Source organism: Lepidochelys kempii, chromosome 2 (assembly GCF_965140285.1).
Source record: "Lepidochelys kempii isolate rLepKem1 chromosome 2, rLepKem1.hap1, whole genome shotgun sequence".
Lineage (NCBI taxonomy): Eukaryota > Metazoa > Chordata > Testudines > Cheloniidae > Lepidochelys > Lepidochelys kempii.
The window spans coordinates 53177442-53193663 of NC_136381.1; the positions used below are offsets into that span (position 1 = coordinate 53177442).

The following is a 16222-nucleotide window of genomic DNA, read 5'->3' on the forward strand; positions in this document are numbered from 1 at the left end:
TGCAAAGCTTGGAATGTGGCTTGACTGGAAAAAATGGACCTAAAAGGATGCTGATAAGATAGGAGGAAAAGTCCTTGAAAAAAGCCTCTAAATTATAGAAGATGGTGACAATTTGGTTAAAAGTTCTGTGGTGAACTGGTAGTAAACTCTGACATACCAGTGTTTATATTGGAGAAAGGGGCCCAGTATCACACTGCCCAAAACTGGTTCTAAGCTACAGTTAGCAATTAGAAGTGACATCATTTGTTTGTTAAAGAGTTTTAAAAGATGAACTTTTAAAGGTTCAATACTAATACCTGCCTGGCCAGTTGGAGCCAGCCAACATGAGTTTAAGCACTCCTCTGTCTAGCCCTTTCGTGAGTACTCTGATCAAATGCTTATGAATGTTTGTTACTGTGTGGGTGTAATAAGAAGCTTATTATTTAGACTTTTTAGGCATGTTTAGAGCAATTGTATAAATATCATTTGATTTTTGGATTGAATAAAGGAATTTGTGGTTGAATTAGTGTCTGGCAATATCCTGTATTAATAAATTAAGAATAATTCCAACCACATCCTACCTTTGAAGACTTGAAGTAACAGAATCCACCAACCCCCTAGGTAAGTTATTCCAACTATTAATTACCCTCATTGTTAAAAAAAAATGCCCTTTTTTTCTAGTCTCAGTTTGTTTAGAGTCAGCTTCCCGCCATTGAATTTTGTTTAGTATCACTGTTTGTCTTTGAGTTACTGTTTGCAAAAGGTAGCTTCTGGAATTGACCTCCCATGCTGTTGCATGCAAAAGCATTTGGAAGGGGCCAAACCAGCGCAACATGTATATAACTTCAAAGCTGCAAAAAATTAAAGAGATTTCATTAGCTCCTCAGGGTGTGGGGTGAGTGGCTGTGTGGAAGGGCAAGGGCAAGGGCATGACCTCTTAGACACGAGGAATAATGCAAGAATCCATGCAGAATCCTTGTCTCTGTCATATCCCCCACCTCCTCACTGTTTGGCGTTTCCTCCACAGTGCTTCCCAGTCTCATTCCCCCATCACAGTGTTGCTGACTGCGTGGCCCTAGTGCTAATAAGCCTTACTCAGTTGGGTGAAACTAACCTCTGCACCTCTTCCTAAGAGAGTGGAAGCCATGGTTTGAAAGTTAAGGCTGCTACAAGGAGAACAAAATAATTCCCAAGGGGAAATTCACAATAAAATCTCCAGCTTTGGCAGGGAAACATGCTGCACAGTGGGCTGCTACCTGGCTTCATTTCCCACTTCAACTGGCCAATCACCTCATGTGAGAGGCGAAGGGGCTTCTGTTGGCCTAGCACAGAAGGAAAGTAGTAGTCTCCAGCTTCTATTTGCCGCCTCCTTTGAGGTTTGTGTCCTTGGCAGCATGTCTAATAAGGCTTTGCTCGACTTTGTGGCATGCAGTGGAGTGGAAAACAGGTGCCTTTGTCTCTAGTGATACTGCCAGAGAAGAGGAGGATCAAATGCCTTTTGCCAATGAATGAAGCAGCATGAAAGATGGCCTCAAAGGAGGTAATGTGTTCCACTCCCACAGCCAGATGGTGAGTACTGCAATGGTGTTAGCAGATAGAGAGGCAAATCTAGGAAAACCGGCCACTCGATACAACAGGGTTTAGACACTGCCCAGGCTGTGATGCCTGGGTGGGAGCTTATCCTTCAACATTAATAATAATGGTATTAAAAAGACACATTGGCTTTACTATATAATTGACAGCATGAATGCTAGAAAATATTACCATTATTCTGCATCCGCTGTGGTGTTATGCATTAGGGACTAGTGCAATTAATTTCCATCCAAATACAAAGCCATTAAGAGGATTTAATTAAATAGGAGTTCTCTACTCTAATCCTAAAACTAGTAGAAATCCCTTTAGTGTCTAATTTTCATGCTGATTAATGGTGATCACAATTTATAATTCAACCTAGGGCTTTTCAAGCGTAGAAATCTGGTGTGATAGCTAAATATTCCAAGGCCAATGGGTATAAATTGTTGCATCATGTTAGAGATTTGGTTGAGCGTTCCATACTGTTAAGAAATAAACTTCTGCTTCTCACAGAGATAATGAGCTCTCATTTTTTAATTGGAAAGGATGGTGAGATCTTTCTGATTACCTACTTGGGGAGGAAAACACAGCACCCCCTCACACCGTTAAAATAATGGGATGCAGTATGGAGGAGTCTGTACATGGAATGGAGAACTCCATTGCTATTTAAAGTGCATATCACTTTGAGAAGCAGTATTTTTTAAAAATTCCTCAAACAGCAATACATGTTAATTATAATTTGTATTCTGGTAGGGCCCACAGGAGGGGAGGAAAAGGGGGAGAAGAAAAGAAGGAAAATGATAAAGGGATGAGTATACAGTGATAAAAAGAGTGATAATCAAAAAACTAGGGAACCTAGAGCACATATAAGGAGTCATTGAAATGTATGCATTTTTCATATGAATTTGACAATTTATTAATGAACACTAATCAAATTAACACAGTCCACTCTAACTCCAAAATGGTGTGAAATCAATTAATGACTTTTGTCAAAGGCAATCAATTAGTTATACTTGATTTTATTTAAAACTGTATCCAAAAGATATGATCTAGAATGATTATGCCTGACAACTGTAGCGTGTGGGTAGAAAAGGATGATGCGGATCCTGTGGATCTCATAGGTTACAATAACCCAGCTAGAAAGGATATGTGGAGATCATCATTCAAAATGAACATATTGGTAGGGGAAAAGAAGACATCAATGTTGGCAACTCTTAAGCCAATTTCCAGTCTAATTAAATTATTAGGTTTTATATTGGAAGAAATACACACTCTGATCAGTAAAATAAATTGGCCACGAAGGTTTAGATTTCACAGTGAAATATGCACAAATTATCAAGTTTAACTGCTGCCATTTCATCCCCATTTCTGTCTCTTTATGTCAGCAGTGTTCTAAATGGATTGACATAAGGCTCAGATCCTCAGGTGGTGTAAATCAGCCTAGTCCCATTGAGTTTAATGGGTCTAATTCTCCTCCCACTCCATTCACTTGGATGGGGAGTTACTCCTGATTTAGACTAGTCAGTAACTGAGTGGAGAAGGGGAAGGGGGGAGAGGGTTTTTTTATTTCATTCTTCTGAAAAGAAACAGTCTGGAAGCTGCTGCATGTGGTTACAGGCTGCAGCATGAGCTCATTAATTTCTTTGCTTATTTTCTTCCACCTTTTGACAAAATTCTACAAACTGTGCTCTTAATTTATAACAAATGACAAGATTCAAGAGGCAGATTAGAAAAGGAGTACTTGTGGCACCTTAGAGACTAGCCAATTTATTTGAGCATAAGCTTTTGTGAGCATAAGCTATCAGACGCATACATCTGAAGTGAGCTGTAGCTCATGAAAGCTTATGCTCAAATAAATTGGTTAGTCTCTAAGGTGCCACAAGTACTCCTTTTCTTTTTGCGAATACAGACTAACACGGCTGTTACTCTGAAAAGAGGCAGACTAAAGGCTCAGACAGCTGAGCTTGTTTTACTTTCAGGCACCTTAGAATCATAGAATATCAGGGTTGGAAGGGACCTCAGGAGGTCATCTAGTCCAATCCCCAATTTTTGCCCCAGATCCCTAAATGGCCCCCTAAAGGATTGAACTCATAACCCTGGGTTTAGCAGGCCAATGCTCAAACCACTGAGCTATCCCTCCCCCATGAGGAAAAACAACACCTCAGATTCTCTGTGAGGTGTAGTCACTTTGCATCAACTCACCAGTGAAATGTGAGTCTAATGCCAGCTTAACGGGCCCAGGCAAAATCACCCCAAGATAACATAGATCATTTGGTGGCATAGAGGTTAGAAGCTCTTACTCCACTCTCCTTCTGTGTGGCAGGGAAAAGACAGCCTGGCAGGAGGAAAGGGGGAGTGGCCAGTACTATCTCCAGTCTTCCACTGTATTTTCAGCCTCCTGTGGTCATTGCAGCTTGGCATAATTTAGAGCAGCCCTGAGAATGCTCTAACATAGCACAGGTCTTGTTAGTCCTCCACAGAGCAGCCCTAAGTGCTACAGGCAAGCAAAGATGAGCTTTAAATCACTTTGTACCCATCCCCTGACTTATGCACATTGACCAGAGCTGAGAATCTGGCCTTTTATCCTGTTTTAATAAGACTTAAAATATACATAGTAAATATAGTCTGACCTAATCTTAAATTTATAGAATAGCTAAATCTGTCCTTGAAAATGTTTGACAAGGGAAGACTTCTTTGGCCCATCAATCAGAGTGGAAGCTGGAGAGGGGAGGTATAGTTCTGTCTGCTTGCTCTAAGTACCCTGCATTTGTCTTTTTTTATTGCTAGAAGGTCTGACATCTTTGTACAATGTACACCATGAACACACATGGAAGTCTGAAATGCTGAATAAAGTCATAAAGGGGAACAGCTTTATTCCATATAGGGTCCTACATAGTTCTAGCACTATAAACATGGAGCAAAGATTGTGAATTTAAAGCTCCATAAGACTTCCTGTCCAGAGATACCTTCATTAAATAACACATACTTCCTGCCCATTAGAGCTGGTTGAATTTGGGGGGCAGCGGGGACTGGCTAAAAGGTAGAAAGAAAAAAAACAGTTTGTTTCATTCAACATTTTTAATTTTTTCACATTTCTGATGAAAAATCATCTTACAATGAGTGTACTGTCAGCCATAAATGTCAGTGGAAATAATGCCAGTATTATTATTATAATGCCCACAATGGCTCCTCACTGCAAGATGATTTTTCATCAGAAACTATAGGAAACTTTGTTGCAATTGCATAGGGCAAGGCACAGCTACTAATTTCTTCTAAAAAGCAAAGATACCTTTCTCCTTTCCTCAGCAGCTTCCAGCTTTTTCTGGATCTCCTCACGTGACAGTTCTTTCTTCTTTGGAGAGGCTAAAGTCCGTGGTGCTTCTGAGACAGGAGATGGTGGCTTTAAGATCAGCTCAAAGGCCTGGCCAGAGGCACGTTTGTTGATTTGTTTCACTTCCATATCTAGTAAATAAAATTAAAAATGCTAAACCCACCATCGGAGGAGAGAAATAGCATACTTTGGCAATGTAAGGAAAACAGTCAAGCATGTGTTGAAAACAGCTCTCGTGAGAGGTACATTCCCATTTGTTAGTAACAGTGTAAGTACAAATTCATCCTATAAAGATAAATATGCATGTCATTTTGGAAGGCTATAAAAGCATGTGTATATGTGTATGTGGGGATTTATAGGGTAGTAAAGAAAGCTTTATGTGGACAAATAAATGTGTAAAGCTGGTGTGAAAAATTGTCTTTCACTAGCCCTTGCCATGTTTGGTAGTTGCTTCATGAAAATGCAAGCATATTTTCTTGATTTTCCTGAGAATTACATCAGCTGTGAATATCTGCAATTCCTGGATGAGTAGCATTTCTTGGGGTACTAAGTACAGTATAGCTAATTATAAAATAGCCAGCCATGGGCTTTTTAAAATGAGATTTTAATATGTTGTTGTTAGGGCCAAACAATCACCCCAGTGAGCAATAGGCAATTGGTAAGAACTAACAGCCAGAAATAGCAAGTGAATTGCTAAATCAGCAAAGTATTGACTAAATATTAGAAACTGTGAAAGTGAAATGAGTCATATCCCAGCACTACCAAATTATTTAACAAGCAGGATGGTTTCCAGTGAAGGTTACTCACCATCATATGTATAGATATTCATGTTGCGAGGTTCAGGGTAAAAACAAGAGCAGATCAGAGACAGCATGGACAGCTCCTTCATCTTTTCCTTATAGGCTGAAATAAGAGAGTGTTAATTTACATCAGTTTCCCAAATTTCGTACCGTGAGTTTTTAATTTAGATCATAATTACAATAGTTAGCTATATGTCTGATAGAACATCTGAATCCCAGCCTGAAAGATTTCTCCGAAATGTTTGCCTTTGACCATTGCTTCTGAATATGGGAATCTTTAATAGTATGCGAATGTCTGACACCCTGGACTGCACAGACTGCTTCTGACCCCCATGTCTCCTACAACATTGTCTTAACTTCAGAGCCAATGCCCTCTGGGTGTCTCTGACTTATATTAGCTGAGGATGGCTGATCAGCAATGTATTTTAATATTGGAATCGTGCCATAATCCAGTCTCTCTCTCTCTCTCTGCAGCCAGAGGCAAGTGACACTCACACAAACTTTACAGTTCCTCCAAATGCAACTCTCATCAAGATCTCTGAAGTTCTGGTTCATGGATTGCCACTGGCAGATACTAAAGGCGTTGTCTGATACAAATGCAAATGTCATCCAAATAATTATTAAAAAAAACCCAGAAATATGGATAAATTCGTAACAAGATTCTCGGCAAAACTCTTTAGAAATAATACCCTTAATACGCAAAACCTAAAAGGTTTTAACCTGCTGTCCTATTGAATTGATTAGTTAGCTTCCACATCCAGTTCCATTGTAAACCAATCTATATACCAAATACACTGAATGCATCCAATGAAGTGAGCTGTAGCTCACGAAAGCTTATGCTCAAATAAATTTGTTAGCCTCTAAGGTGCCACAAGTACTCCTTTTCTTTTTGCGAATACAGACTAACATGGCTGCTACCTGACAGTAATTACCATTATTTATAATTTTGTATTACAGTAGGGCTTACAGACCCCAGTCAGGGATTGGAGCCCACTTGGGCTAATAATAATAATATATATTATATATTGTTATATAGTGCCTTTCATCCATACGTCTCAAAACACTTTAGGAAGCAGGTAAATATCATTATCCACAATTTATGAATGAGGAAGTAGAGACACAGAGAGGGTGAAGTGGCTTGCTCAAGGTTACCCAGCAGGCCAGTAGCAAAGCCAGGAATAGAATCCACGTCTTTTGAATAGTAGTCCAGTGCTATAGCCACTGGTCCATACTGTACAAATGTATCCTGTAAGAATGGATGGGAGGCAAATGCTGAGCATCCAGGGTTTGAAAATTTGCCTCCCATCCACTCTTACAGTATACAAAAAGTGCCTGCACACATGTACCTTCAAAAAGTGCATGCATGCACGTGTCTCTTCAAAACCCACATCTGCACAGAGAAGTGCCTCTTAGAATGAGAAATTATCTAATTGCACACACAGAGGCAGGTACAAGTTAGCCTCTGGAGTATGAAAACATGCCCTAAAATATAATTATTACTGATGTTGTTATAATTGACATAAGCACAAATTCAATCTGGATGTCACTGCACCAATCAATAAAGCTACACCAGTGATGGATTTGACATATTAAGTTTAAAATAATTAATATAAATCAATAGAACTATAAAACTTCCATTCAGTCCTTCATATGCATGTTGCTTGCTCTTTCTGACATTTTGTACTCAAGGAGTTTGAGCATTTACTGCAAGGGGCTGAGGGCCCTCAGCTCTCATGAAAGGCAATGGCAATTAGGGATGCACAAGTTCAGCAGTTTTCAGGGCAAGGTCTTAAATCAGCATTCAGTAGACTACTGCTTAGGGGCAACTTACAGATCTTGATCATGGGACACCAATCAATCCGCCCAGAGCACACATGACCTACTGTATGCCTCATATTAACCAATACTGATCACCAAATACCCCAGCACAAAGTTGCACATAGAGATCTAAGTGCCTGCCTGCTGAGGTTGGCAAGTCTTTGTGGTTCTGTTTATAGATGGTGAAAGAATTCAGTTACGTACAAAACACTGTAAAAACAAGAACAACACTGACTGGATCCCAATCAGGATTTAAACCAAACAGTATTAAGATTTTCAAAGGCACAAAAAAGGACCCCAGAAACATTTTTTGCACTGCTGCTGTTAAAGTAACTATCTTGCCCTGGTAGGAATCTTTGGAATTATGGCAGTCGTTGAGAACATTCCATCATTATGACATTCACATCTGAAAAGGAATTTTTTATGTCCAAATGACATTTACAGTGAAATCACTTGTCTCAGTGACAATTCACATGCTTAAAGTTAAGCACTCTGAAGTGGTTTGCTGGATCAGGGCTACAAAATATCATTGTATATGTGTGTATGAATTAGGTCTCCTAGCAATCCTGACTCTTGTTTTTCAACTTTGCCAGGTATTTGATATTTGCATTTTCTAAAAACATTTAAAACAATCAGAAAAAGTCTTCGTCTTTCCAGCTTGTCATCTACAGAACATGGCTTGAAAGATAAGAACATTGTGCTCTGATCTCATTCCTGTTAGTACTGTAGCTGCACTTAAAGCACCTTGGGGGCGGTTCTCCTTTTTCATCCTGGGCAGTGACAGAATTCAGATGATTTGCCAGCTATATAAGTACCATGCTCTGTTTTGTATTGATTTAGTCACTCTTTGCCCTAAAAAGACCTTCAGTCAGAGTTGTAAATTGGCTGAATAATCCTGCCAGATCCAAGAGGCCATTACAGCACCATCAGCTGAACATACAGGTAATATAGCATATTACAGGAAAGGTTGTTCTGTTTTAGGTACTTTGATGGCCAGCATTACTGTAGTATCTGAGCTCCTCACAACCTCTTCAATGTATCCACCCTCACAACAACAACCCTGTGAGGTAGGGAAGTGCTATTATACAGAGAGGGGACTGAGGGACAGAGAGACTAAGGGCTAGTCTACACTAGAATCGCTACAGCGGCGCAGCTGTACCGATGTAGCTGTGTCACTATAGCGCTGCTAGTGTAGACACTTCATACCCATGGGAGAGAGCTCTCCCGTCGGCATCATTACTCCGCCTCCCCAAGTGGCAGTAGCTATGACAGAGGGAGAGCTTCTCCCACGACATACTGGTGCTTAGAGAGGTGTAACTTATGCTGCTCAGTGGGTGGCTTTTTCACACCCCTGAGCAAGTTATACTGAAGTAAGTGTGAGTGTGTACAGGCCCTCCAGCTATGTCTACTCTATGAGCTAAGGATGTAAGTCCCCCGCTTGTGTATACCTACTTGCACAAGCTGTCATTCGGCTAGCGGAAGTATAAATAGCAGTAGACACAGTAGCCTGGGTAGAAGCAACGAAAGCACAGATAAGCTGGACAGAACACAGACCCAACAGAAACCAGTGGATCTGTATTTGGCACAGCTCAGCCATGGCTCCATTGCCACCACTCACGCTAGCTTGATGAGAGCTAGGGTGACTACGTGTATGCGAGCAGGGGAATCACACCCCTAGCTCATAGTATAGATGTAACCTAAGTGACTTGCTCAAGTCACATGGGATGTTTGTGGCAAAGCAGAGCATTGTACCTGAGTCTCCGAAGTCTTAGGTTAGCTGCCTTGCCATTGAGCCATCCTTCATGGAAAAACAGTTTTTTTTAATTCAAAGAGCATTTTGGTAAAACCATATATTTGGAGACACAATGTTTATGACTGTGTAAGGGACAATAACTCACTTTATTTTTCAGGTGAAATGTCATGTAGCAAACCCTTTTTGATCCCTCTCCATTAAATTCAAATCAGGAACCTATTTAACATGTATTTGCCAAAACCCTGTGGCTTGTTTTTGTTTTTTTTTTTTAAACTACTCTGGCAGTCCACACCAGGTATAGAATTTAAGAACCATCCTTTAATTTAGTGAAGGGGAAAGAAGAAGTTCACTAACAGTAGTGATTCAGTTTGGTGGAAAACCCTGCACAATGCTCTAAGTGGTAGATGATACCGATCATGACAATTTATAAGAATTAGAGTAAAACCAATGAGCATATTTTAGCAATGGGGCAGGTGCAAACTCAAAAGTTGGGGGAGGGATTTTTTAAATTTAACTTTATTTGTTCTGAATTTTGAAATTGAAGGAGATGGGAAGGAAGATGGGCATAATTTAAAGTCCACAGGACTTTTTTTCTTTGACTTTGAACCAGGCCTAGACAACTGGATCACTAAGCTGTTCTGTGCTGAATGTCTCATCTGTTTTATGTTTCATAGGCTAGATAACAACATAAATTGATGTAATGTGTCACGATGCAAAATGCCCTTTGTGGAAAAGAGGTGGGGGAGGGGGAGAAGCACTGAAAAAGTGTTAATACTATCTTAATAGTATTGTACTTTCAGCTTTTCTATGCATTTTTTTTATGAGCTGTCATAATTAAGAGGGACCGTTCTGTTTAGCGTTTTCTTTACCTACAGCTAAAAAATTGCTGCGTGGGCAACCTCTGGGTGGTGACCGCTAATTTCATATAATCGCTCTCCCAGTAAGATGCTTTTCCTGTTTGCTTTCATGTCTGTGAATGAACCCTCCGTTCCTACAACCACATTCTAAATTCCGATCCCAGAAGAATATGATACTGCAAGTGACATCCACTCATTCACACGCTGTATCCATATATGAATGCCAGTTATCTTCCTCTGTGTGTCATAATGACCGTGATTAGCTATCAACATTTGGTTAAGATTTTCAGCCATCTCATTTTATCATTTAAAATAATGTGTTAACTGAAATATAGATACACAAAAGTGATGGCTCTTTTTGCTGATTCGTTTAAAACTTGTAAAGAAAATCATGATTATAACAAGGTGTATTTTCCAGGATCAGTTTTACAACTGGCTTTGCTAATTGTGCGGATCCTCATTCAGTTGCATATTGTGCACATAACTGTGTTAACTACTTCTGTAGTAAATGATGATAATCTTGAGATTGCAATGATCTTTGATAAGGAAATGACTAGTAAAAAAATATGATATTGACTAATGAGGGAAATAGAACCTTCCCAGACTTATAGTTTCAATTACAGCATATAAGGCCTTTAATTGTCTAGATCTAGTATTAAAGTCGGTGCGGGGGACAAGGGGGAAAGCAGGGGTGCACTGGTGCTACCCATTGGCTAAAAGCAGAGGGGAGCTCAGCCTTGCCAACTCTTACAATTTGACTGGGAGTCTTGTGATAGTGTATTTCTTAATGCCCTGGCTCCTGGAATCATGTGAATATATTAGAATCCCAGCTTTCAATTTTCTTTTTAAAAAGTAAGTTTCTCGTTCTCATGGTTGTAGAGAAAACTGTGACCTGTGTGTGCAGCCTGAAGGCTCAGAAAACAACTAAAATTTATTGCCAAATTTATTATTATTATTTAAAAAAATCATTTAAAGTCAATTTCATGATTTTGGGGGCTTGACTCATAATTCTGAGCACTTGGGGCTGGCAATACTGGAAGCGCCCCCTCCTCTCCCTGGCTCAGGTAAACAACTTCCTGGACTGATCCCCCTTCTTCTGGACTGGTGCAGTGAGAACTTCCCATCTGGTTTCAGTTTGCTTTAACCACCGTTTGAGTCTGAGTTACTTGTATACTCATCTCACTCTGTTTCCCTCTCAGGCATGTCAGGCAACTGACATGAAACAGACTGTTCTTGAATTCCAAGGCTGTAGCTCAAACTGGACCATCAGCAAAATTACCTTGGATCAGGAATCCTATCTATGGAATTCCCTCAGTGAAGAATCACTCCGTTGCTGCCCCCAAGCTGCTTCTATTTAGGTTGCTATATCTCCGCCCATTCTGCTATATCTCTTTCCCACCAGCTCTTCCTCTTTGGATTATTCCCTTTTGTCTAGTTTGTTTAGGAAAATGTCTAGTATCTCTAAGCTGAGGTATAATTTAATTTTACTTTCAATATTTTTGAGCTTTCTGGACACTCTGCCAAGAAACAGATGCTTCAGAAATCAGTCAACGTATTAGAAAAAAAAATAGCAGTGTTTCCAGCTCTTCTGATTTACTTGGGAGTTTCATGATATTTGGAGTTTTTTCTTCAGTCCCCAAGACCAGGAGTCATGGGATTACATGAGACTCTCACTCAGCTTTCATTTTAAACAAAAGTAATTTCTATCCCTCAGGATTGTGGAGAAAAGCTTGTCAACATGAACCCAAGTGTACACTCAAGGCAGAGAAACCAGAAAATTATTATATATTTTTTTTAAAAAATCTCATTTTTAAGCTAATTTCATGATTTATGGGGGCCTTTGAATGTTTGTCATTGGCAATGCTGAAAATAGGTTAAAATGAATAGGATAGTCAATTTTGCTGTTAAAAGATATTTGCTAATGAAGCAATATTGAAGGGCTGGGAAATCACTTGGATAATGGTACAATTCAAAATAAATGTTGAAAATAGCATTTTTTAGTGTACTTTACTAAGGCAGCGTGAGGGCTCAGAAGCCTTGAACCTAGGCCTGTGGGTTTCCAGGCTATGCACAGACTGTTGCTACCCAGCAGCACAGTCAAATTCTTTGAGAAGGGGGCTAGTGAAGCACTAGCTAACAAAGGGCCTTGCCCATGAAGTTCCTGATTAGTGGAGATGTCCAGCTTCTCCCCTCCCCCGCTCCCATCAATTGGCTGGGACACCCTACTTAAGCCAGAAAGAGGCTCAGGAAATTGAACAACTAGGTGAATCCCTGGAGGGCTACTATGGACCCTGCCTCACTGCAGAACCCTGCCTCCCAGCCTGTTCCTTTCCTCCTTATCTCAGACCCAGTCTGTTCCCAGTTCCTGCTTTCCTGCTTCTCTCCAGGTCCCTGCTCCTAGCCCTGATGCGGACTGGCTTGGCACCCGACTCTGCTTCTGGTTCCTGATTCTAACTCTTAGGCATGACTGTCCTGGTCACTACAGACATGTATCTAATGGAGTGCAGTTTCTTTGGACCATTGGGTTACGTTAATTAGAGGGATAAATATGAAAATAAAAAATATGCTGGGAATTTCAAAGGAACCTAAGGGACTTAGTTGACTAAATCCCCTGGAAACTCAGTGGGAATGGTGTGCCTAACTCCCATAAAAAGAAAAGGAGTACTTGTGGCACCTTAGAGACTAACAAATTTACTTGAGCATAAGCTTTCGTGAGCTACAGCTCACTTCATCGGATGCATCATGAAAGCTTATGCTCAAATAAATCTGTTAGTCTCTAAGGTGCCACAAGTACTCCTTTTCTTTTTGAGAATACAGACTAACAGGGCTGCTACTCTGAAACCTAACTCCCATAGACTCCTTCAAAAATCCTAGACTTAGTGATTAAATGGCATCCATTTATCAGCTTTTGAAATGTTCTGAATATAATATAGTGTACACTGTCTGTTTTCTCAAAGTGGGCTGTTACATGCATATATGCTGACTTTCTATTAATACAGAATTCTTGACCTGCATGGTTGTGTGAAGAAGGTTGAAAAGTCCCTTGCATTTCAGAGCACAGTGTGGGCCTCCATGGGGGCCTTCTGTTCTGTGCAGGTGGTGATGGTGGGATTTGTGAAGAGGGGAGGAATGACTCTGCCACCCTCCTCCCCACAGCACACCAGCCAGTGCCGTGAACTGACATGGAGGAATAAATAATTGGCTACTGGTATAAACCAGCAACAGATTACTGCCTGTCTGGAGAAAGCAGAGAAACCAGGGAACAACTTAGGACAAAGTCACAATTCATTGCATGCTCATTGCCCTATAGTCAGGGCAGATTGTTATGTCACAACATAGACCACAGAAAGTTTCCTATTAATCATTTGGGCTATTTGTTTACATTTGAAAGCAGATTAATAAGGAATATAAATGCTATTTATTCATTGACATTTGACAAATGAAAATATATCTGTTCATTATCCCTTTGCTGAATCTGGTCCATAAATAATAACCCATCAGGGACCTTGGCCAAGTTCTTCCTTCACACCCAGTCAGTTAATCAGTGCCCCGTGGTACTGTACGTCTCCAAAGGACAAAGACTAATGCACTACCACTGTGCTATTTCTTAGTTGTCACAAAGCACAACTCCTAACACAGTCCACTTCCTTCCCCGCATCTCTGCTCTCCAGCTTGTTGTCAAATCGTCAGCCTTCCGGGATGAATTCTAGTTATTGAACCTGAATCCAATTTTATTGTCTGCTTTGGAAAAGACTGCTAGGCAGAAAGGTAAGAGATCAGATTAGATGAAGCATGAAATGCAAGATACACAAGGTTCATATCACTGTGGTATACTATAACCACATTTATATTGATTTCTCGGGGACTTCACTGACAAAAACACTGTTACATTCTGAAGGTTAACTTTGTTTATACTGACTTTGATGTGCTGGGCCCTTTTGCTTTGTAACAGAAATACTGTCAGGGTGAGGGTTGTATTATTCCTTTGAATGCCAAACTCAGTCATCTTTTAGCTGGTAATTCTTTTTGTAATCCACAGAAATGTGCTGCATCCTTATTGTCAAATGAAACAGGGATTATATGATCATAATTGTGATTGATTTCTGATGGATTTAAATATAGCAGAAGCACGTGGAAAGGTTAATATCTGTATTTGGCTCACATTTTGTGTTTTCTCATTCTTTTAGGCAATATTATAGGCAACTCACAATATCATTTATAAAAATCCCCAGTGATTTTTAAGGGACTATTTCCTTAGCATCATTATTCATCGTTTTATAGCATCTGAAAGCGTGCTTGGTGCTGGAAAGAGAGCACAAGAGACTGGTTTCTGTGCTGCAGATCTCCCTGTGTGAATAATGGACTTGACAGAGAAATGAGACCATAACATCCACCAGGAATGAAAAGGGAAGAAGAAGGATATGGGTGTGATGGTACCCAAGGTGGTGTGACATCTCACTACTACCTTCCCCTTAGCGTGAAGCAGTCTTGTCTGTGCCTGCTGTGGATCAGCTCCCTGAAACCACCACCCTCTGGCAACATAGGTACTATCTTCCTGACCCTGCAGGCCTTGCTCTGTCTGTACAGCTAGCAACAGGCCCACACCAACCCCTGAATACTTTGAGCTATCCCTGTAGTGTTCAGCCCCTTGCCCACTGAATTACCAGGCTTGCTGTTCCCAAGGGAACAGTACACACCAGCTTGTAAGAGTCAACTCAGGACCAGGACTTTGCTTAGCACCACAGCACTTAGATAGACTTATAGTGGAAAAAAAAAGAATGTGTATTATCAAAGAATAGAGATGCAGGTTATAATGAGTAAGAAAATTAGAAACAAATGATTACATATACAACTAATCATAGCATGCTTTCTAGAGACTAAACTTAGCTAACAGGTTAACCTGCTGTCTAAAGAAGCCTATCTCATCCAAAGTTCTCGCCAGCATTTTCAACCAAGCCTAGCTGAGATCCCATGATCATGAAGCAAATCCGCTATCCTTTTACTTCCTAGGTGAGGGGTGCCTGCTCTGCCCTCCAAACAGCCAAAAAGGGGCACCTCAAGATCAGGTTCTCCCCTCCCACTATTTTCTTTTCCAGTTACTTTCGTTTTGAAGGTCTTACAAGCCTTTATTTGCATTCAGTTCAGACTCGTGATAGAAGACCCATTGTGAACGAGACAATGCTCAATTAAACAGCTAGATGGATAGACATCTCTTGTCAGACAGAAAACCTGTTTTTCATCTTTGCTGATGACCAGCCCCCCCAGATACAAACTTTGAGAACATATTTGCAGTATATATACATGAATCCTTACACAACACCTGTACATGCACTGGGCAATGATATTGATGACAGGTGACACACCAGATTTTATTTGAGACATCACCTGACTCTCTGGTGTGTATATCCTAGTTCACCAAAGACTCAGGAGATTACTGTAACCCCTCTGCACCCCCTTGCCAGTTGGCATTGAGGTCCTGGGGTCACAACAGGTAACAGAAATACAGCTATGTGGGCTTTCTGCATCAGCCTTGGTGGCTGAAAGATTTTGGCTTTGGTTTTTTATGTGTAAATGTACTTTTTTGTTTTTGTAGATGATGCTGCAGAAGTGAGTTTTTAGGGATGAATTAAATTGAGGGCTCTGATCATGCAAACACTTGTTTGCTGTCATCAGTAGCCCCATTGATTTCAACTATTGGAAATAAAGTTATCATATGCATAAACATTTGCAGGATTGGGACCTAGATGAACAAATACTTGTGGGGACGCAGCAGTGGAGACAGGGCTGGACAATGAATTGAAGCCCATAGATTGCATCCAATGTATTGTCCTCGAATGAGAATGGGTGCTGTTTGTAGTGTGTTCACTCTGGTGACAAGTATTGACACAGGGCTGAAGTAATATGTACTCTCTGTAGTCTTGTAACTATTAAAGCAAAACAAAACAAAATCAATTTGTCCAACTCCTGAAATCCCTACTCATGTTTTACTCAGACTTTATTCAGACTAAGCTCACTCCACATTCAGGGTTTGGCTCATTGACTTTTATGCTGGACTCTCTGTGAGTTCTGTGTGTGGGGAAACTCAGTCAGAATGAGAATGAATTCATTTTCT

General features: G+C 40.4%; 1 protein-coding gene across 1 annotated transcript in view; it reads right to left on the reverse strand.

The window, feature by feature from the left end:
* Window positions 1-16222, reverse strand: part of STMN2 (stathmin 2) — a 56352-nt gene that overhangs the window by 15521 nt on the left and 24609 nt on the right. Inside the window, 2 exon segments of the mRNA XM_073330755.1 lie at window positions 4841-5013; window positions 5690-5785. Coding sequence (XP_073186856.1) covers window positions 4841-5013; window positions 5690-5785 — 269 coding nt within the window.